The sequence below is a fragment of the Siniperca chuatsi genome, linkage group LG8 (genome assembly GCF_020085105.1).
Source record: "Siniperca chuatsi isolate FFG_IHB_CAS linkage group LG8, ASM2008510v1, whole genome shotgun sequence".
NCBI classification, from domain to species: Eukaryota; Metazoa; Chordata; class Actinopteri; order Centrarchiformes; family Sinipercidae; genus Siniperca; species Siniperca chuatsi.
Genome location: NC_058049.1, coordinates 15,805,288 through 15,826,855, shown reverse-complemented (window position 1 = coordinate 15,826,855; position 21,568 = coordinate 15,805,288). Strand labels below are relative to the sequence as shown.

Here is a 21,568-nt window from a genome sequence, read left to right as displayed (position 1 = left end):
TCATACATTGGTGTTGTTAGCAGGGTTTCCCAAGTCTTCACTTTCCTCAACAATGATTGTGTTAGTGTTTTGGTTTAGGTTGAAGTGGTTGTACCATACCAAAGTAAGTTTATGCTTCTGTTTTAAGGGGGAATTGATTGTTGTACCCAGTTTATTGAGAATTGCATAATCTTACATACCATAAACTATTTACTGAATGCTGTTGAAAATGATTCACAAAACCATGACTGGATATATATTTGGCAAAGCAGCCACAGTGACCTGTAACTCTAAACTGTGTAGTGCCATTCTCTATTCACTGAGTTAGAGCTACTGTCTCTGTCTTTCTCAACAATATTATTTCTTTTTGTTTCATCATAATTATCATCATTCTTACAAGAACAGCATTGCTAAAACAAAGTTTCCCTGAAGCTCCATTCTCTCTCTCTGTCTCTCTCTCACTCACTAACTCATACACACACAAACACACTCATTATGTGTTCCCTAATTTTTTGTGTGAGTTTGATACTTTAGGCTCTGTGACCTGGATTGACACCCAGCTTGGTTCATTATTTCATCAGTTAAGGTTATGGCCCATTCCCTGTTCAGAAGTGTCAGCTCATACAGCTCTAATTGTTATATTGCTAACATAATACACAAAATAACTGTATCATACTTTTGGATCTGTTTGCTTTCTGATGAACAATAAGCCACAAGAGTTTTCCCAGTTTTTATTTTTTGGTATGGTATGTGCTGATGGGCGCTCAGTCTTATCATTATACTGACTGGAGGTTGACACAGATACGGATCAAACAACACATAATTGTTTCCACATTTTGAAGCTTTAATAGTTTATGAGAACATACAGAGGATTGTTTTTGTGAACAGTCCAATCCCGAGAGACAATTTATCATCAATCAAAATAAACAGAAATTACACTCTATGAATCACTACACAAAATCCTAACCCCATTTGTTGTGCCACATGGTAAGTATGTTGGTTGCTGTACTTCCCAAAGCCAGACTCTGTATGCTGACCACCAGTCTAACTGACATCCTTTCTCTCTTGTTTTTCTCTTTCATGTGTCTCCCTTGTTGTCTGGTACTGTTCCTGTTTCCTCCCTGACTCCTGGTAAATCCTGACTCACCAAATAAGGTAAGAAATAGTTTTCATCTATATTGTTCACAGCCGTCAAACACATAGTAGAAAACTTCATGATTCTACAAACAGCACCGATAACTGATTCACTGATAACTGAACATGATACTCTAGATCACCATGCAGTAACAGAATTCAAACACATATACTATAAACTATAGCAGTGATATCTTTTATAGTGTCCAAACATTAAACATTGACACTGAGTCAAGCAGTTAATCAGATTTTCCACAAGTGACACATCTGTTCACATACCTCGCAAAAAATTTATCACCACTGATGATTGCTTCAATCAGGTGTTGATGGACGGACCTTTCGCTGACAACAGATAATGTGTGACAGTGTGAGTGACTTGATGCTCAAAATATGATGTGATGTGTTTTATCTGACTGGGCTGTTAGACTGAATTACACTCATTATCACATGGACATAATTTACAATCTATACTGTAGATAAGTGGAAAATAAAATTTAAATACTAGTCTGTGTGTATTAAATGATAAATTAAACTTTTAGACTGTAATCTTTAATCTGAGAATATATTGAATCAGTGTTTTTGCTCCTTTGTACGTACCCTCTTTTTCAGAGTGCCAAAGTACTTTACATTTGAACAAGACATTTGAATAAGTTGGACAGCTCTCCCTACTAACAGGCTTATATGGTTTAAGGAAAGTACTAGCAGGGGAAACCAGCTGTTAAAGTAACTCATGCCAGAATGAAGTGCTGTACCAGCATTGTATCTTGGATTTTAGTCTGTGTTTTGGTGCCATCCACTTTATATAGTCCATCATAAAGCATGACATTACAGTCATTAAATAAAATATTGCAATGCAGTGGTTAAAAAAGTACAACACAAGTAACAGTGCAGAAAAAATACAAACTATGTGACACAAACATAGTATGTTAAGAAGACATCATAAGCCTACCTATAGTATTCTAACATATCAGAGGAAATTGACTTAAACTTAGTCAATTAAAGACCAGCAAAGTGTTGATTCAACTCTATGGTCATTTTTAATGCTGTAATTTGTGGTGTTGGTGTACTGTATTGCATTATATTGTAAGGTGTTCATACACTCACATACCCCAGTTTACTAGGTTATAACTAATGCAGTCTCTATCAACAGTCCTGCAATAAATCCTCCCATCATGAAGGTTATAATGTTCAGTTTTTGTTTAAAGTGTTGTAGAGAAGTGTTGAATAATCTGTATGATAATTTAGAAGGATGTAGTTTGTGGTTCTGTTGAACTGTATTGTATTATACAAAGAGGTGTTTCTGTTATTTAGCCTACCTCATTATATATAATAGGTTATATATATATATAGGGTGTACAAAATAATAGAAACACCTGTTATGAATGCTCTTGACTAGCTATAAACTAGAGGTTGACTGATGGGGCTTATAATACATTATGACTACCTATACTCATCAATACACACCTCAACAATCAACTGTAGTAAGGACTCATAGTATGCTATAATAGTCCATGCAGTATCATAAGTTAAGAATTACAAGTAAAATGTGTCTGCTTTAGGAATGGAACCTTAAGGTATAAAACCTATATGATATATTCAAAGTAAGAAGATGGGTGTAACTATTACAGTGGCTGCATAGTTGTTGATGGTTCATTAGAAGGTTTTATACCTTAAGGTTCCATGTGTTGTTTTCTTTCCAACCAGTCACTGTCCGTTCATCTGAAACAGGTTAGGATACTAACTAAAAGTATGCATTAACTACATAATAATTTTTATATTGAGACATTACTGTATGAAGATGGGGTGTGGCACTGTCACCTCACAACAAGTTCAAATCCACTGGCTAGCTGGGTCCTTTTTTGTGGCGTGTGCATAGATGCAATGAAATTCATGTGTACTTACAAATGTGTGCATCAGAATTCAACTTTGTGTATGTTTTTTGATGCCTACAAATATCAGCCCTGGAAATAACATCCCTGGACTAGTAGCAAAATAGCATCATGTTTATGCCATTATCTAACATCTCTGAATGATGCTTTTTCTTGCTGATCAAATACCAGAAGTATAAAGGTAGCATAATTATATATCTTATATGTACCAAACTTCAATAGAGGATTATCTTATCTTATTATTTTCATGTCCTGTGTTTACAGCAATAAAATTTAATTAGTTGTGCTTGCCGATCTACTTCTGTATTTATTCCTGTATTCAGTATGAAAAATACTGCCTGCTGTCTTCAGTGAGAGCCTGTGAGGCTGTCTGCCTCGCCAGCAGCATGCAGCAGCAGCAGTTGGCCGCCTGTGTGGCGCTGTCCACACTTGTGGTGCTGAAATCAGCTCCAGCGCTCTCTCCCTCCCTCTCTTGTCTCTCACACTGCTTCTCTACATCTCCCTCTGTCGCCCACCTCCATTTTGAGCAGATGACTACTGCAAATACTTATTTATTGAGTTTATTTTTTATATTAATTTGCATTTTAATTATTTAACCATTTGCAATAATGAATTTACGCGTTTTATTATTATTATTATTTTGAGAGAGAGTCGGGGGAGAAGCAAAAAGGAAGTTAATGCCTTCCTGCACCATCTGTGCTCCCCCTCCCTTTTCATTTGCTCTACAGACCTCCATACGGGTATTTTACGTTGGCTGCTGACAGAATTATTTCTCTGAGGCTTGTTGAGAGCTGTGAAAACGTAATGACGTATGCAGGCTGCATTGGCTTTCTCTGGCCACAGGAAGGCAACGAAGAGCCTTGTCAACCACAAAGGCATGTGCATGTATGCAGGTACATACAGGCAAGAGGATGGATGGATTAACACAAAGCATTATATGAGTAATCATATAATGATCAGTCATTCAGTTGTTTATAAGACACTGTACTAAGTAATCTATTATCCACAGCTTGTATCCATATTAATGTCGTATATATTCTACATATTTATATTTGTAGTCCTAAAATACACATTTAAAAAGACGTTGCAGGTGATGGGGAGACTGTTTTAATAATCAGTATAATGATATTTCATATGATAAAGACTCAATAACCTGGATACTTTTTCTGTGGCTCTTACTTTCACGTCACTCTTCTGTAGGCGTTTACTGATGCCACGATTGGTGGAAATAGGTATACTCTGTCCACCAATGACATGCAAAGCTGTACAAAGAGATCTACTCCCTCTCGAGAAGCTTCAGCGTCGTAACCATTACAATGTTCTGCACAGGAGGAGAGGGATGCTTATGCAGACACAAAGCATGACTGTTACTGTTATGCATGAGGACGCATCTTCATTTTATCATAGACCTTCTATACTTAATCAGTTAAGAAGTTGGGATTGGAGTGAAAAGATATGGGATTTATGGAACGAGGAATAATGTGGAACAAATTGCCTGCATGGCAGGTGTTTTTGTGGTGGCATCATTTCTTTCTTATGTGGAGTACAATAGACGGACAGACCCGCTACAGCATCCCGGAGGAACTGAAACAGGGCTCTGTGGTAGGAAATCTATCCAAAGATTTGGGTTTGGTTGTATCTGAACTATATCGACGTAAATTGCGGATAACCTCGGAGGCTGGTAAGCAATATTTTAGTATGGACTTGGGGAAGGGTGAACTGGTGGTGATTGATAGGATAGATAGGGAGGAACTGTGTGGACAAAGACCGTCATGTTTGTTGCCTTTGGAACTGGTTATAGATAACCCCTTACAGCTGCATAGAGTCGAAATTGAAATACAGGATACAAACGATAATTCTCCTAGTTTTCTTACAAAAGAGAAAGTGTTGAAAATTGCAGAGCTGGTAAATCCAGGCGCGCGATTTCCTTTAGAAAGTGCACAGGATCCGGATGTCGGCACTAATTCTGTACGCTCTTACCTCATAAGCAAAAATGATAATTTCAAATTGACTGTTAAAACCCACAAGGACGGAAGAAAAATCCCTGAACTGGTCCTCGAAAAACCACTTGATCGAGAAAAGCTGCCCTTACACAAGCTTGTCCTCACCGCTGTAGATGGTGGAGATCCGGTGCGCTCAGGGACATCTGAAATTACAGTTATAGTACTTGATATCAATGATAATGCGCCACAGTTTGAGAGACTGATATATGAGGCTAATGTCAGCGAAAAGGCAACACCTGGAACTGAAATATTGCGTGTTAAAGCTACAGATGCAGACGAAGGACTAAATGGAGAAATTGAATATTTTTTTGCAGAGCAAACTACGGATCTGATTTTATCATTATTTAACATTGAACCTTCTACTGGAGCTATTGTTGTAAAAGGAATTTTAGACCATGAAACAAACTCCTTACATAGATTTGACGTAACTGCTAAAGACAAAGGTAACCCTGAGATGGATGGGCATTGTGGCATCGAAATTAAAATAGTCGACATTAACGACAATGTTCCTGAAATAATTGTGACGTCTTTAACAACACCTGTTCCAGAAGATTCTACAGTGGGAACAGTTATCGCATTGATAAGTGCAAAAGACCCAGATTCGGGTGACAATGGCAAGGTTACGTTGAGCGTGTCTTCCACATCCCCGTTCAAATTAAATCCATCGGTCTCTAACCATTACTCATTAGTGACGAATGGGCCACTTGACCGTGAAAAAAATGGCCAATATAGTGTCAAGATAAGTGCTACTGATAATGGAAAACCCCCATTATCGAGTGAAAAAGTGATACTTGTTGAACTGTTAGATGTCAATGACAACCCACCAGTTTTCTCCAAACCTTCTTATGTCGTTTATGTAAAAGAGAACAATGCTCCTGGGAAAATTTTATGCTCAGTGTCAGCAACTGATCCTGATTCGGGTGACAATGCGAAGATCTCTTACTCCATCTTGGACTCTAAAGTGCAGGACGTTTCTGTCTCGTCTTATGTTTACATTAACTCAGATAACGGCAGCATCTACAGCATGCACTCGTTTGACTATGAGAAACTGAAGGTGTTTCAGATTCAGGTTCAGGCAAAGGACCAGGGCTCTCCGTCTCTCAGCAGCAACGCCACTGTCCACGTGTTTATCCTGGACCAGAACGACAATGCCCCCGCTGTTATTTACCCCTCCTCCGCTGCCCTGGGCTCCTTCTCTCATCAGAGGATGCCCCGCTCCGCTAAAGCGGGTCACCTGGTCACTAAGGTGACGGCCGTGGACGCTGACTCGGGCCATAACGCCTGGATCTCCTACAGACTGGCGGAGGCCACAGACGCCTCTCTGTTCACCGTCAATCTGTACACAGGGGAGGTGAGGACTAAACGCGCTGCGTCCGAGCAGGATGACTCCTCTCAGAGGCTGCTTATAGAGATCAAGGACGACGGGGAACCGGTCCAGTCCGCCACCGTCACGGTGTCCATCCTGCTGGAGGACGGCCTCCATGAGCCCATCTTAGACCTCCGACAGAAAGCGGCCGAGCCCAGCAAGAAAACTGGGAGAATCACCCTTTATTTGATCCTCTCTCTGGCCTCGGTGTCCGTGCTGTCTCTGCTGACTTTTCTCATCTTAGCGGTTAAATGCATCAGGAACAGCAGAAGCAGCGGTAGTTGCTGCATGAGACGGACCGACTGTGATGATTACAAGAACCCCAACAGAAACCTGCAGATTCAGCTCAACACCGATGGACCTATAAAGTACGTGGAGGTCCTGGGAGGAGACATGTTGTCTCAGAGTCAGTCCTTCAGGTCCTGTATGTCTCCGATGTCAGAGTACAGTGATTTCACGTTGATTAAACCCAGCAGCACCACCGACTTTAAGGAGGTGATCAGTGTCCTGGATGCGTCTTTACCCGACAGCACCTGGACCTTTGAGAGCCAGCAGGTGAGCAAAACAAAATGCAGATTTTGAGTTGCATTTACTCTGAGGGACTCGACAGTCTGTCTGTCTATCTATCTATCTATCTATCTATCTATCTATCTATCTATCTATCTATCTATCTATCTATCTATCTATCTAATGTTTGGTTAAAAGACTGTGTTCAGAAACAAAAAATATGTTCAAGACATCTGTCAATATAGTCTCACATGCGCAGATTTCCATAGCCATTTCTCAATAGTTCAGCACCACGAAGGTGGACAGCGACACTTTGTGGAATGCAGGGTCCTTATAGGCTTGTGATAAAAGTATGTGTGTAAGTGCGTGTGTTGCCTCTTTTGGTGATAATCTTTTCAGAAAGAAAATAGTGTGTTTGATCAAGTGATTGATTAAAAAAAGACATCTCACTAGATTGTGATTGTTTACATCTGAAGTTGCATTAGCCAGGCTTATGTCCTGTTCTTTCTTTCTTTCTTTCTTTCTTTCTTTCTTTCTTTCTTTCTTTCTCTCTCTGTTTTAAACGTATTTTATATTAACATGCTACATTTACATTATTTGACATCTCACAAGTTTTAAAATAATTGCCTTTGGTTGAAATGAAGGGGCACAAAGAGAATAGATGCTGCCACTTTAAGAGTGTCGATCAGTTTCCCTCTCATTGGATGGTAGAGGTGGATACTGTGCACCAATAGGATTCAGAACTGTACAAAGCAATCTTGTCCCTGCCCCCATTCAGCCCCACTGCTATAACACGTAGAATGCAAAGAGCTCGAGGAGAGAGACAACAGTGAGCTCGTATTTTATAATATGAACATTTTATATTTTATCTTACAGCCATGCTCAGTAATTATGGAAAATGTTCTATTGGATTAACATCTGCGGTGATGGATTTCAGCATTGTTCAATACAATATGTCGACTGGAATTTATGTGTTATAGCGGACGAAGGATGACAAAGAGAATAGGATACCGAGACTGGAGATGGCTTGCTCTTTGGTGGCATCATTTCTTTCTCTTGTGGAGTACAATAGACGGACAGACTCGTTACAGCATCCCGGAAGAACTGAAACAGGGCTCTGTGGTAGGAAATCTAGCCAAAGATCTGGGTTTGGGACTATCTGAGATTTTTGACCGTAAACTGCGTGTCGCCTCGGAGGCTGGTGAGCAGTATTTCAGCGTGGATGCGGGGAAGGGCGAGCTGGTGGTGAATGACAGAATAGATAGAGAGGCTTTATGTGGACAAAGCGCCAGCTGCGTGTTGCCTCTGCAGGTAGTAATTGAAGACCCATTACAACTTTTTCGTGTTGAGGTGGAAATACAAGACATTAATGACAATGCGCCTAGATTTCCATCAAATGATATCACATTGGAGGTTGCGGAATCTACGGGTTTAGGGGTTCGTTTTCCATTAGAGAGCGCCATAGACCCAGATGTTGGCAGTAATTCATTGAAGTCATACAGTCTCAGTAAAGATGAATGTTTTAATATCAGAGTTAAAGACGTTGCCGGTGGAAGGAAAGTCCCTGAATTGATTTTAGCAAAAAATTTAGATAGAGAGAAAAAGGCTGTTCATAAGCTTTTATTAACAGCTCTAGATGGAGGCAACCCAGTGAGATCAGGGACCGCTCAGCTATCTATTACCGTCCTTGACAACAACGACAACGTTCCAGCTTTTGAGAAAACGTTGTATAAAGTGTCTATTAGTGAAAATGCTGCAGAAGGTGCGTTAATAGTACAAACAAAAGCGACAGACATGGACGATGGTCAAAACGGAGAGATAGAATACTCTTTTGGAGCGCACACATCAGAAACTGTTCTCTCTGTTTTTAGTATTGATCATATGTCGGGAACAATATTTCTTACAGGAAAGCTAGATTTCGAAGCAACTGCAAATTATGAATTAGACATAAGTGCGAAAGATAAAGGCAGTCCGAGAATGGAGGGGCATTGTACTGTGCATGTTGAAGTTTTAGATGTTAATGATAATGCCCCAGAGATAATACTCACCTCTCATCCAAAGCCAGTGCGCGAAGACTCGCCTAATGGCACCGTAGTAGCTTTAATCAGCGCTCGAGACCTTGACTCCGGTGTTAATGGTAAAGTAACATTACAACTCCCCAAGAAATCTCCATTTGCCCTGAAACCATCGTTTTCCCATAATTACGCACTGGTTACCAGTGGTCCTTTAGACCGAGAGAGTTTCTCAGAATATAATATTGAGGTAACAGCCACTGATTCAGGCTCACCTCCTCTGTCCAGTAAGAATATTATACCTGTCAGCATCACTGATGTGAATGACAACCCTCCTGTATTCACTCAGCCCTCCTATAATGTATATTTAAAAGAGAATGGGGTACCAGGGTCTATACTGTACTCAGTATCAGCATCTGATCTGGATTTTGGTGAAAACGCCAAAATCTCTTACTCTATACTGGACTCTAAAGTGCAGGACGTGTCTGTCTCGTCTTATGTTTACATTAACTCAGATAACGGCAGCATCTACAGCATGCACTCGTTTGACTATGAGAAACTGAAGGTGTTTCAGATTCAGGTTCAGGCAAAGGACCAGGGCTCTCCGTCTCTCAGCAGCAACGCCACTGTCCACGTGTTTATCCTGGACCAGAACGACAATGCCCCCGCTGTTATTTACCCCTCCTCCGCTGCCCTGGGCTCCCTCTCTCATCAGAGGATGCCCCGCTCCGCTAAAGCGGGTCACCTGGTCACTAAGGTGACGGCCGTGGACGCTGACTCGGGCCATAACGCCTGGATCTCCTACAGACTGGCGGAGGCCACAGACGCCTCTCTGTTCACCGTCAATCTGTACACAGGGGAGGTGAGGACTAAACGCGCTGCGTCCGAGCAGGACGACTCCTCTCAGAGGCTGCTTATAGAGATCAAGGACGACGGGGAACCGGTCCAGTCCGCCACCGTCACGGTGTCCATCCTGCTGGAGGACGGCCTCCATGAGCCCATCTTAGACCTCCGACAGAAAGCGGCCGAGCCCAGCAAGAAAACTGGGAGAATCACCCTTTATTTGATCCTCTCTCTGGCCTCGGTGTCCGTGCTGTCTCTGCTGACTTTTCTCATCTTAGCGGTTAAATGCATCAGGAACAGCAGAAGCAGCGGTAGTTGCTGCATGAGACGGACCGACTGTGATGATTACAAGAACCCCAACAGAAACCTGCAGATTCAGCTCAACACCGATGGACCTATAAAGTACGTGGAGGTCCTGGGAGGAGACATGTTGTCTCAGAGTCAGTCCTTCAGGTCCTGTATGTCTCCGATGTCAGAGTACAGTGATTTCACGTTGATTAAACCCAGCAGCACCACCGACTTTAAGGAGGTGATCAGTGTCCTGGATGCGTCTTTACCCGACAGCACCTGGACCTTTGAGAGCCAGCAGGTGAGCAACGAGTAAAATCATCTTCTATATGTGTATTTTCACACAAGATTCCCTTATATGATACATACACGGTTTTAAAGGATTATCAGACTCAGGTTTAAATTTTCCAAATTATTTTTAAATAGTGTTTAATAGAGCAATACGGCTTTCGCTTACATATTTTGTGTCATAGCCTTATTTATTCTACACTACTGTAACTGAACTTTGTGACTGAAATACTAACACCGAAATACATATGCGTTCCTCGGAAACATCTCGCTAAAGATCAAAATAAATAAATTAGTTGATGTGGGGCTTTATGATTGCGTCTGTTTTGTGACTGAACGATTGTCTGATTCAAACAGCGACGCAAATTACAATACTTTTGAGAATATGGCAATGTTTCATGGTATTGTAAGCTATTTAATTAAAATCTCAACATGTACTGGAAGTCTAATGTTCCATTTAGTTTTATTTATTTGAATGTGGATTCCTTTTGCAAAATTGATGTGAATGTTGTTATAGAAAATGCAGTATGAATGAATTCACAGAAATTGTTAAAATCATAACAATCAAGATAAAGAAAAAACATGTATCCAACTGTATTTAATTGCTCATTGAAATAAGCACCCCTTTGTGCCATTTCATACATTTTTAAATTGCAGTTCTGGGTCTGGAACACACTGCTGTTTCGATCATATTGGCTGTAGGGTAGATGCTGTGCACCAATAGCATTAGGGGTTGTACAAAGAGATCTACTCCCTCCCCCATCCATGCTCACCACTGTAGCCAGTACATCGCTTCGAGCCCGAGATGAGAGGAGGATGCGTTTAAACACTCAGATTAAATAATAAACCTTTAATTTACATCTCACGATACGCAAATATGGTTATTTCCAGAGTACAGCAAGTTCATTGTTGGATGGATTTTCGCATTGACCTCTTTATTCTGAACAATATTTCGATGGGAAATAACGTCGTATTGTAACGGACCGGGGATGACAAAGAGAATGGGATACCGAGACTGGAGGTGGCTTGCGCTTTGGTGGCATCATTTCTTTCTCTTGTGGAGTACAATAGACGGACAGACTCGTTACAGCATCCCGGAGGAACTGGAACTGGGCTCTATGGTTGGAAATCTAGCCAAAGATCTGGGTTTGGGACTATCAGACATTTTTGACCGTAAACTGCGTGTCGCCTCGGAGGCTGGTGAGCAGTATTTCAGCGTGGATGCGGGGAAGGGCGAGCTGGTGGTGAATGACAGAATAGACAGAGAGGCTTTATGCGGACAAAGCGCCAGCTGTGTTCTACCTCTGCAGGTTGTAATAGAGAACCCGCTACAGTTACACCGGATAGAAGTGGAAATAAGAGACGTAAATGACAATTCTCCTAATTTTCTCAAAAGCGATCATATAATAGAAATAGCTGAATCCACCGTTGTAGGTGTGCGTTTTCCCTTAGAGAGTGCAGAGGATCCTGATGTTGGGAGTAACGGATTAAAGACGTACACACTTAGCAAAGATGAGTGCTTTACTTTAAAAGTTAAAGAAATTGAAAATGGACGAAAAATTCCAGAATTGGTATTAAATAAATCATTAGACCGCGAGAAAAAAGCTATTCACAATTTATTTCTTACTGCTATGGACGGAGGCAATCCTGTCAAGTCTGGAACTTCAAAAATAACTGTAAATGTGCTTGATATTAACGACAATGTGCCATTATTCGAAAATACTTTTTATAAAATTGCTATTCAAGAAAACAGTGCAATCGGCTCCTTTGTACTTACAACAAAAGCAACCGATATAGATGAGGGTCCAAATGGAGAAATTGAGTACTCGCTTGGTATACACACACCACCATCAGTGCTGTCATTATTTCATATAGATGCTGTAACGGGAGATATATTTTTAAAAAACCAGCTGGACCACGAAACTCAAGCCTCATATCGAATAGACATTAGTGCAAAAGACAAAGGTTTGCCTAAAATGGAGGGTCACTGCAGTGTGCAGGTGGATGTCTTAGACGTAAATGATAACGCCCCAGAAATTGTGCTGACTTCAAAATCCACTTCTGTGCCCGAAGACTCTGGCAGTGGGACAGTAGTGGCTTTACTCAGCGTCCGTGACCTTGATTCCGGTGATAACGGTAAAGTGACGTTACAACTTCCCAAACGTTCTCCTTTCACTCTTAAACCATCCTTCTCTAATAATTACGCACTGGTTACCAGTGGTCCTTTAGACCGAGAGAGTTTCTCAGAATATAATATTGAGGTAACAGCCGCTGATTTAGGCTCTCCTCCCCTCTCTAGTAAGAACATTATACCTGTCAGCATCACTGATGTGAATGACAACCCTCCTGTATTCACTCAGCCCTCCTATAATGTATATTTAAAAGAGAATGGGGTACCAGGGTCTATACTGTACTCAGTATCAGCATCTGATCTGGATTTTGGTGAAAACGCCAAAATCTCTTACTCTATACTGGACTCTAAAGTGCAGGACGTGTCTGTCTCGTCTTATGTTTACATTAACTCAGATAACGGCAGCATCTACAGCATGCACTCGTTTGACTATGAGAAACTGAAGGTGTTTCAGATTCAGGTTCAGGCAAAGGACCAGGGCTCTCCGTCTCTCAGCAGCAACGCCACTGTCCACGTGTTTATCCTGGACCAGAACGACAATGCCCCGCTGTTATTTACCCCTCCTCCGCTGCCCTGGGCTCCTCTCTCATCAGAGGATGCCCCGCTCCGCTAAAGCGGGTCACCTGGTCACTAAGGTGACGGCCGTGGACGCTGACTCGGGCCATAACGCCTGGATCTCCTACAGACTGGCGGAGGCCACAGACGCCTCTCTGTTCACCGTCAATCTGTACACAGGGGAGGTGAGGACTAAACGCGCTGCGTCCGAGCAGGACGACTCCTCTCAGAGGCTGCTTATAGAGATCAAGGACGACGGGGAACCGGTCCAGTCCGCCACCGTCACGGTGTCCATCCTGCTGGAGGACGGCCTCCATGAGCCCATCTTAGACCTCCGACAGAAAGCGGCCGAGCCCAGCAAGAAAACTGGGAGAATCACCCTTTATTTGATCCTCTCTCTGGCCTCGGTGTCCGTGCTGTCTCTGCTGACTTTTCTCATCTTAGCGGTTAAATGCATCAGGAACAGCAGAAGCAGCGGTAGTTGCTGCATGAGACGGACCGACTGTGATGATTACAAGAACCCCAACAGAAACCTGCAGATTCAGCTCAACACCGATGGACCTATAAAGTACGTGGAGGTCCTGGGAGGAGACATGTTGTCTCAGAGTCAGTCCTTCAGGTCCTGTATGTCTCCGATGTCAGAGTACAGTGATTTCACGTTGATTAAACCCAGCAGCACCACCGACTTTAAGGAGGTGATCAGTGTCCTGGATGCGTCTTTACCCGACAGCACCTGGACCTTTGAGAGCCAGCAGGTGAGCAGATGACTGTATATTTTGATGTCATAGTTTGTTAAATTTTAAAAAACATATAGGGATGTTTGGTTGTCGTCTGATAATCGTGTTTTCATGGTAAAAACTGAAAGCTGGCCTCCTTAGCGTTGTTTTTATCAGCCTCATATGCTGAAAAATATACATAGAGCACTGTGGTATTGTTTTTGTTCAGTGTACACTTAGTTAATGCTGTTATTAAGGGAGCAATCAAGAATTTGATATATTCAGCAACACCTCCCAATTTCATTGCTTCAACAACTCGCAAATGCCAAAAACATTTTATCTAAATAACAAAACAAAAATGAGCTGTGTGTTCTGGTATTATGATAGTGGCAAAACGTTTATTATACTAAAAGTAGTAACTTCTGACTTCAAGAACGATTTTAACCTTTCATATATGCCTTATTAGAGAGGATGGGGTTTTGCCTTGGCTTACGTCTGTTAATTTGCTGCATATTCTTTTGTGGCAATGTACATTTTCTTTGATTGTATAAATTACATATTGTTTCAGCAACACAATTGTAAAACCAGAGGAATAAGGTGGATCTTACACCCATCGCACAGCAGTGCATCTAGGCCGATTCTCAGAAGCGCAGCTGTGTCTTTAAAAGCACTGCTCAGTCTCTTTCCTATTGGATGCTAGTGATGGATGCTGTGCGCCAATCGCATACAGAATTGTACAAAGAGATCTACCCCCTCCCCCTTGCAGCCTCAGCACTGTAAACGTTAACAATGCAAAGAGCTGGAGGACGGTGGGTGATGCGCTAATATCTCTAAGCTGAAAAATAAATCGTTAATTTAAGCTTCAGACATGAACAAAAAAGCTTCATGTATTTTTATGGGAATAGCTAATACTCCTTGGAACTGGATATTAAATTCGATTTTCTCGATGGGCAAAAACGTATTCTAACGGATAAAGGGATGACAAAGAGAATGGGATACCGAGACTGGAGATGGCAGGCGCTTTGGTGGCATCATTTCTTTCTCTTGTGGAGTACAATAGGCGGACAGACTCGTTACAGCATCCCGGAGGAACTGAAACAGGGCTCTGTGGTAGGAAATCTAGCCAAAGATCTGGGTTTGGGACTATCAGACATTCTTGACCGTAAACTGCGTGTCGCCTCGGAGGCTGGTGAGCAGTATTTCAGCGTGGATGCGGGGAAGGGCGAGCTGGTGGTGAATGACAGAATAGACAGAGAGGCTTTATGCGGACAAAGCGCCAGCTGTGTTCTACCTCTGCAGGTTGTTCTTGAAAACCCTCTAAATTTACATCGGACTGAGGTCGAAATAAAAGATATAAATGACAATTCGCCTAGTTTTCATACAAAAGAACTGTCTTTAAAAATTCCTGAAACAGCAGCAGTGGGAACTCGTTTTCCCCTGGAGAGTGCAGAAGATTCTGACGTTGGCAGTAATTCAGTTAAATTCTACATGTTGCCTAAAAACGATTGTTTTACGTTGAAAATGAAGGAAGTTGAGGATGGCAAAACAGTCCCGGAGTTAGTGTTAGAGAAGCCCCTTGACCGAGAGAAGAAAGCAGTTCATCAGCTACTACTGACTGCATTAGACGGAGGAAACCCAGTCATGTCTGGTACCTCACAGATCACAATCACAGTGCTTGACGTAAATGACAATTATCCAGTTTTCGATAAAAATATATATAAAGTTTCGTTAGGGGAAAATACTGCAAAAGATAGTTTTGTTATCAAAATCACAGCAACTGATGCTGACGAGGGTCCAAACGCAGAAGTTGAATTCTCTTTTGGCTCTCGGACACCGGATTCCGTCTCATCAGTATTTGAAATAAATGCATTAACAGGGGAAATACATTTGAAAGGAGACTTAGATTATGAAAAAGCCACGTCCTACAAAATTGAAATAACTGCGAAAGACAAGGGGATTCCTGAAATGGAGAGTCATTGTCGTTTACAGATAGATGTTGTAGATGTTAATGATAACACTCCAGAAATTGTTCTCACCTCTGAACCACAGCCGGTGCGCGAAGACGCACCCAGTGGCACAGTTGTGGCTTTACTCAACGCACGTGACTATGACTCCGATAATAATAGCAAAGTGACATTGCAACTACCCAGAGGTTCTCCTTTCACTCTTAAACCCTCCTTCTCTAATAATTACGCACTGGTTACCAGTGGTCCTTTAGACCGAGAGAGTTTCTCAGAGTATAATATTGAGGTAACAGCCACTGATTCAGGCTCTCCTCCTCTGTCCAGTAAAAAAATTATACCTGTCAGCATCACTGATGTGAATGACAACCCTCCTGTATTCACTCAGCCCTCCTATAATGTATATTTAAAAGAGAATGGGGTACCAGGGTCTATACTGTACTCAGTATCAGCATCTGACCTGGATTTTGGTGAAAACGCCAAAATCTCTTACTCTATACTGGACTCTAAAGTGCAGGACGTGTCTGTCTCGTCTTATGTTTACATTAACTCAGATAACGGCAGCATCTACAGCATGCACTCGTTTGACTATGAGAAACTGAAGGTGTTTCAGATTCAGGTTCAGGCAAAGGACCAGGGCTCTCCGTCTCTCAGCAGCAACGCCACTGTCCACGTGTTTATCCTGGACCAGAACGACAATGCCCCCGCTGTTATTTACCCCTCCCCGCTGCCCTGGGCTCCTCTCTCATCAGAGGATGCCCCGCTCCGCTAAAGCGGGTCACCTGGTCACTAAGGTGACGGCCGTGGACGCTGACTCGGGCCATAACGCCTGGATCTCCTACAGACTGGCGGAGGCCACAGACGCCTCTCTGTTCACCGTCAATCTGTACACAGGGGAGGTGAGGACTAAACGCGCTGCGTCCGAGCAGGACGACTCCTCTCAGAGGCTGCTTATAGAGATCAAGGACGACGGGGAACCGGTCCAGTCCGCCACCGTCACGGTGTCCATCCTGCTGGAGGACGGCCTCCATGAGCCCATCTTAGACCTCCGACAGAAAGCGGCCGAGCCCAGCAAGAAAACTGGGAGAATCACCCTTTATTTGATCCTCTCTCTGGCCTCGGTGTCCGTGCTGTCTCTGCTGACTTTTCTCATCTTAGCGGTTAAATGCATCAGGAACAGCAGAAGCAGCGGTAGTTGCTGCATGAGACGGACCGACTGTGATGATTACAAGAACCCCAACAGAAACCTGCAGATTCAGCTCAACACCGATGGACCTATAAAGTACGTGGAGGTCCTGGGAGGAGACATGTTGTCTCAGAGTCAGTCCTTCAGGTCCTGTATGTCTCCGATGTCAGAGTACAGTGATTTCACGTTGATTAAACCCAGCAGCACCACCGACTTTAAGGAGGTGATCAGTGTCCTGGATGCGTCTTTACCCGACAGCACCTGGACCTTTGAGAGCCAGCAGGTGAGCAGAAAACAACATACCTGCTTTACACACTTTCATTGGCTTATAGATTTCTTGTTTAGCCTGAAATAAAATAATAACTGAACTTGTGTGAAATATAAGATCAAACTGTTTTAAATTAACTTGAATGAAATTGGATTATTCTATGGGTAGCCTAAACATTTATGAATTCTGTATTTTGATTTCACTAAAATCCAAAAAAGTTTTTAATTAGTTTGTGCATATAAAACAGCGCTGCTGCCTTAACTGTCTTTAATACAACATTACAAAGAGACCTGTTTTGAGTGGTTTAAGATTCAATTTTATACTAGATGGAGATATTGTGTAAGTTGAAGGTTTTCTAACGTGACATAGTATCGTTCCTTTAAAAAAGTGAATCCATTAACTTCTATGTTGAGGAATTTGTTAAATATGTTTAAAGTAGGAACTCAAAGTGAACGTTTCTAATGATCACAATTTATTATTTTTAGAAAGCATGCACCGAGCATTTGTTTCCATTTTTGTTTAGATATTGTTCCCACATTCTACATTTTTTTCATAACTTGTGAATTTAATTTTATAAAATATATTTTTATCCAAATTAAAGTTTTAATGTTTTTCATTTATTTATATTAATGCCATGATTAGTTGGCAGCAATCCTTTGAAAATAAGATGTCCAGTGGATTTGGGGTTTTGGAATTAAAATCCTCATGTTTTATCATTTTAATTTGTATTTAATTTTCTATATAGACAATTATCACATAAATGTGACGTTCCCTAATGTTGCATTTGTCAAAATGTATTGCGACCTTGAGGCGGTGCAGTCGCTTTATAAGCAGAGTTAGGTCTCTGTTATTGGATCGCAGAGACGGATGCTGTGAACCAATAGCATGCAGGACTGTACAAAGAGATCTACTCCATCCCCCATCCATCCACACCACGGTAACCCTCACAGTGCTCAGAGCTGGAGAGGAGATGCGCTTATTCGAAGGCGTCCGGAATATATATTTTATTACCAATTATTTAAGGATTAATTTTAATTAGAGTGTTCATACTGGAGATGGCTTTGTATGTTGGGTTGTGTTGACGAATACCTCGGTGGAAAATAACGTATTCTAACGGACCGGGGATGACAAAGACAATAGGATACCGAGACTGGAGATGGCAGGCGCTTTGGTGGCATCATTTCTTTCTCTTGTGGAGTACAATAGACGGACAGACTCGTTACAGCATCCCGGAGGAACTGAAACAGGGCTCTGTGGTAGGAAATCTAGCCAAAGATCTGGGTTTGGGACTATCAGACATTCTTGACCGTAAACTGCGTGTCGCCTCGGAGGCTGGTGAGCAGTATTTCAGCGTGGATGCGGGGAAGGGCGAGCTGGTGGTGAATGACAGAATAGACAGAGAGGCTTTATGCGGACAAAGCGCCAGCTGTGTTCTACCTCTGCAGGTTGTAACAGAGAATCCGCTACAACTACACCGGATAGAAGTAGAAATAAGGGACATAAACGACAATTCTCCGATTTTTTCAACAGAGGAGCGATCATTAAAGATAGCAGAATCTACTGCCACAGGCATACGCTTTCCTTTAGAAACAGCACAGGATCAGGACGTTGGCAGTAATTCAGTAAAATCTTATACTTTAAGTAAAGATGAGTGTTTTAGTTTAAGAATGAAAGAGTTGTCTGGTAATCGAAAGGTTCCGGAACTAGTGTTGGAGAAATCTCTTGACAGAGAGAAACAAAGTGTCCATCAGTTATTACTGACAGCATTAGACGGAGGCAGTCCTGTCAAAAGTGGAACCACAAAAATCATAGTTACTGTACTCGACAACAACGACAATGTCCCTGTTTTCAAAAGCCCGTTGTATAATATAACTGTACATGAAAACAGTGTCGCTGGTTCTGTACTTGTAAAAGTTGAAGCAACAGACGCAGACGAGGGTGTTAATGGAGAGATTGAATACGCATTTGCTGAGCACACACCGCAATCATTGTTGTCCATTTTTAATTTACATTCGGGTACAGGTGAGATATCCTTAGTCGGGCCGTTAGATTATGAAAGCAGTGCAATGCATGAACTAGATATTACTGCAAAAGATAAAGGAGTTCCTGAGATGGAGGGCCACTGTCGTGTGCAAGTAGTAGTAATAGACATTAATGATAATTCCCCAGAAGTAGTTCTCACGTCAAACCCAAACCCAGTGCGTGAGGATGCACCAAGAGGCACAGTTGTAGCCTTAATCAGTGCACGAGACATTGATTCCGGTGCTAACGGTAAAGTGACGTTAAAACTCGCAAAGGGTTCACCCTTTAGTTTAAAACCATCATTTTCTAATAATTACGCACTGGTTACCAGTGGTCCTTTAGACCGAGAGACTTTCTCAGAGTATAATATTGAGGTAACAGCCACTGATTCAGGCTCACCTCCGCTGTCGAGTCAGAAAATTATACCTGTCAGCATCACTGATGTGAATGACAACCCTCCTGTATTCACTCAGCCCTCCTATAATGTATATTTAAAAGAGAATGGGGTACCAGGGTCTATACTGTACTCAGTATCAGCATCTGACCTGGATTTTGGTGAAAACGCCAAAATCTCTTACTCTATACTGGACTCTAAAGTGCAGGACGTGTCTGTCTCGTCTTATGTTTACATTAACTCAGATAACGGCAGCATCTACAGCATGCACTCGTTTGACTATGAGAAACTGAAGGTGTTTCAGATTCAGGTTCAGGCAAAGGACCAGGGCTCTCCGTCTCTCAGCAGCAACGCCACTGTCCACGTGTTTATCCTGGACCAGAACGACAATGCCCCCGCTGTTATTTACCCCTCCTCCGCTGCCCTGGGCTCCCTCTCTCATCAGAGGATGCCCCGCTCCGCTAAAGCGGGTCACCTGGTCACTAAGGTGACGGCCGTGGACGCTGACTCGGGCCATAACGCCTGGATCTCCTACAGACTGGCGGAGGCCACAGACGCCTCTCTGTTCACCGTCAATCTGTACACAGGGAGGTGAGGACTAAACGCGCTGCGTCCGAGCAGGACGACTCCTCTCAGAGGCTGCTTATAGAGATCAAGGACGACGGGGAACCGGTCCAGTCCGCCACCGTCACGGTGTCCATCCTGCTGGAGGACGGCCTCCATGAGCCCATCTTAGACCTCCGACAGAAAGCGGCCGAGCCCAGCAAGAAAACTGGGAGAATCACCCTTTATTTGATCCTCTCTCTGGCCTCGGTGTCCGTGCTGTCTCTGCTGACTTTTCTCATCTTAGCGGTTAAATGCATCAGGAACAGCAGAAGCAGCGGTAGTTGCTGCATGAGACGGACCGACTGTGATGATTACAAGAACCCCAACAGAAACCTGCAGATTCAGCTCAACACCGATGGACCTATAAAGTACGTGGAGGTCCTGGGAGGAGACATGTTGTCTCAGAGTCAGTCCTTCAGGTCCTGTATGTCTCCGATGTCAGAGTACAGTGATTTCACGTTGATTAAACCCAGCAGCACCACCGACTTTAAGGAGGTGATCAGTGTCCTGGATGCGTCTTTACCCGACAGCACCTGGACCTTTGAGAGCCAGCAGGTGAGCAGTGAGTAGAACAAAAATGGCATATACAGTTTTGTAAGACTATTACTTAAACTACAGTAACCACAAATCACAACTTTTGCTTTCACAGTGAGAAATCATAATAATCACAAGGTAGTTCAACACATCCTCTAAAATGTGGCATATTTGTTACCATGTTGGTCGTATATGGTCATATATTTTAAATGAAAATAGGACATTTACATCCAAACGAAAAGTTAACTATCGTCGACAACGTTTGTGACACAGCGGCTGTAATTATTTGACCTGAAGACTGTGTTGGATGTTGAATAGCTTTTAGAGCTGTGCGTTTCAGCACCACAGGGATGGACAGCGACTCTCACCCATGAGGCGTACAGAGGGCACGATAATAGATTGCTGTTAATGGTCTTTATCGGGTAACAATGAAACTGCATGAACATTGAACTAACACACTTAATAACTATTTTTCACTTATTAAAATTCCTGTATTTATTGATTTACATAGACGCTAAAGAAGGTATTTAGGCATTAGAAATCCAAGCTAGGGAAAATAAAGTTGGTCTCATTTCAATCAATGTTAACAGTAAATATATTTTTTGATGTACAGACTTTGATTTTAATACATTTATTTGTTTTACATTTATATAAGTCATGGAAATGTTAATGGCATCACCTTATGGCGTTTCACTTGCTCTATAATGACAGTGTAAAGGGGTTACTGTGTCTTTAACGATGCTGCTCAGTTTTCCTCTCATTGGATGTGAGAGATAGATGCTGTGCACCAATAGCATTCAGAACTGTACAAAGAGATCTACTCCCTCCCCCATGCAGCTTCAGCACCAAAACCACAATGCTCGGAGTGGGGGGAGAGTAGGTAAAT

General features: G+C 42.4%; 5 protein-coding genes and 1 pseudogene across 26 annotated transcripts in view; all 6 read left to right on the top strand.

Annotated features, from left to right (window-relative positions):
* LOC122880012 overlaps positions 1–1,214 on the top strand; it is a 184,261-nt pseudogene extending 183,047 nt beyond the window's left edge.
* Positions 1–21,568, top strand: part of LOC122879995 (protocadherin gamma-C5-like) — a 251,973-nt gene that overhangs the window by 210,721 nt on the left and 19,684 nt on the right. Inside the window, exon 2 of one of the 22 annotated variants that reach the window (XR_006378819.1) lies at positions 1,434–1,480. The exons of the other annotated variants lie outside the window; for them this stretch is intronic. The gene's annotated coding sequence lies outside the window, so the exon portion shown is untranslated. The remainder of the gene's footprint in view (positions 1–1,433; positions 1,481–21,568) is intronic. 22 annotated transcript variants of the gene reach the window in all.
* LOC122880002 (protocadherin gamma-C5-like) lies at positions 7,688–10,352 on the top strand. Its single transcript, XM_044204721.1, has one exon. The coding sequence runs from the start codon at positions 7,848–7,850 to the stop codon at positions 10,335–10,337; it is 2,490 nt and encodes an 829-aa protein (XP_044060656.1). The 5' UTR covers positions 7,688–7,847; the 3' UTR covers positions 10,338–10,352.
* Positions 11,107–13,762, top strand: LOC122880009 (protocadherin gamma-C5-like). Its single transcript, XM_044204730.1, is given in 2 exon segments — positions 11,107–13,005; positions 13,007–13,762. Coding segments are annotated over 2 exon segments (2,463 nt in total). The 5' UTR covers positions 11,107–11,298.
* On the top strand, positions 13,799–21,549 carry LOC122880006 (protocadherin gamma-C5-like). Its single transcript, XM_044204725.1, is given in 3 exon segments — positions 13,799–16,404; positions 16,406–17,141; positions 20,704–21,549. Coding segments are annotated over 3 exon segments (2,466 nt in total). The 5' UTR covers positions 13,799–14,689; the 3' UTR covers positions 20,719–21,549.
* Positions 17,728–20,284, top strand: LOC122880019 (protocadherin gamma-C5-like). The gene has a single exon (XM_044204737.1). The coding sequence runs from the start codon at positions 18,251–18,253 to the stop codon at positions 20,135–20,137; it is 1,887 nt and encodes a 628-aa protein (XP_044060672.1). The 5' UTR covers positions 17,728–18,250; the 3' UTR covers positions 20,138–20,284.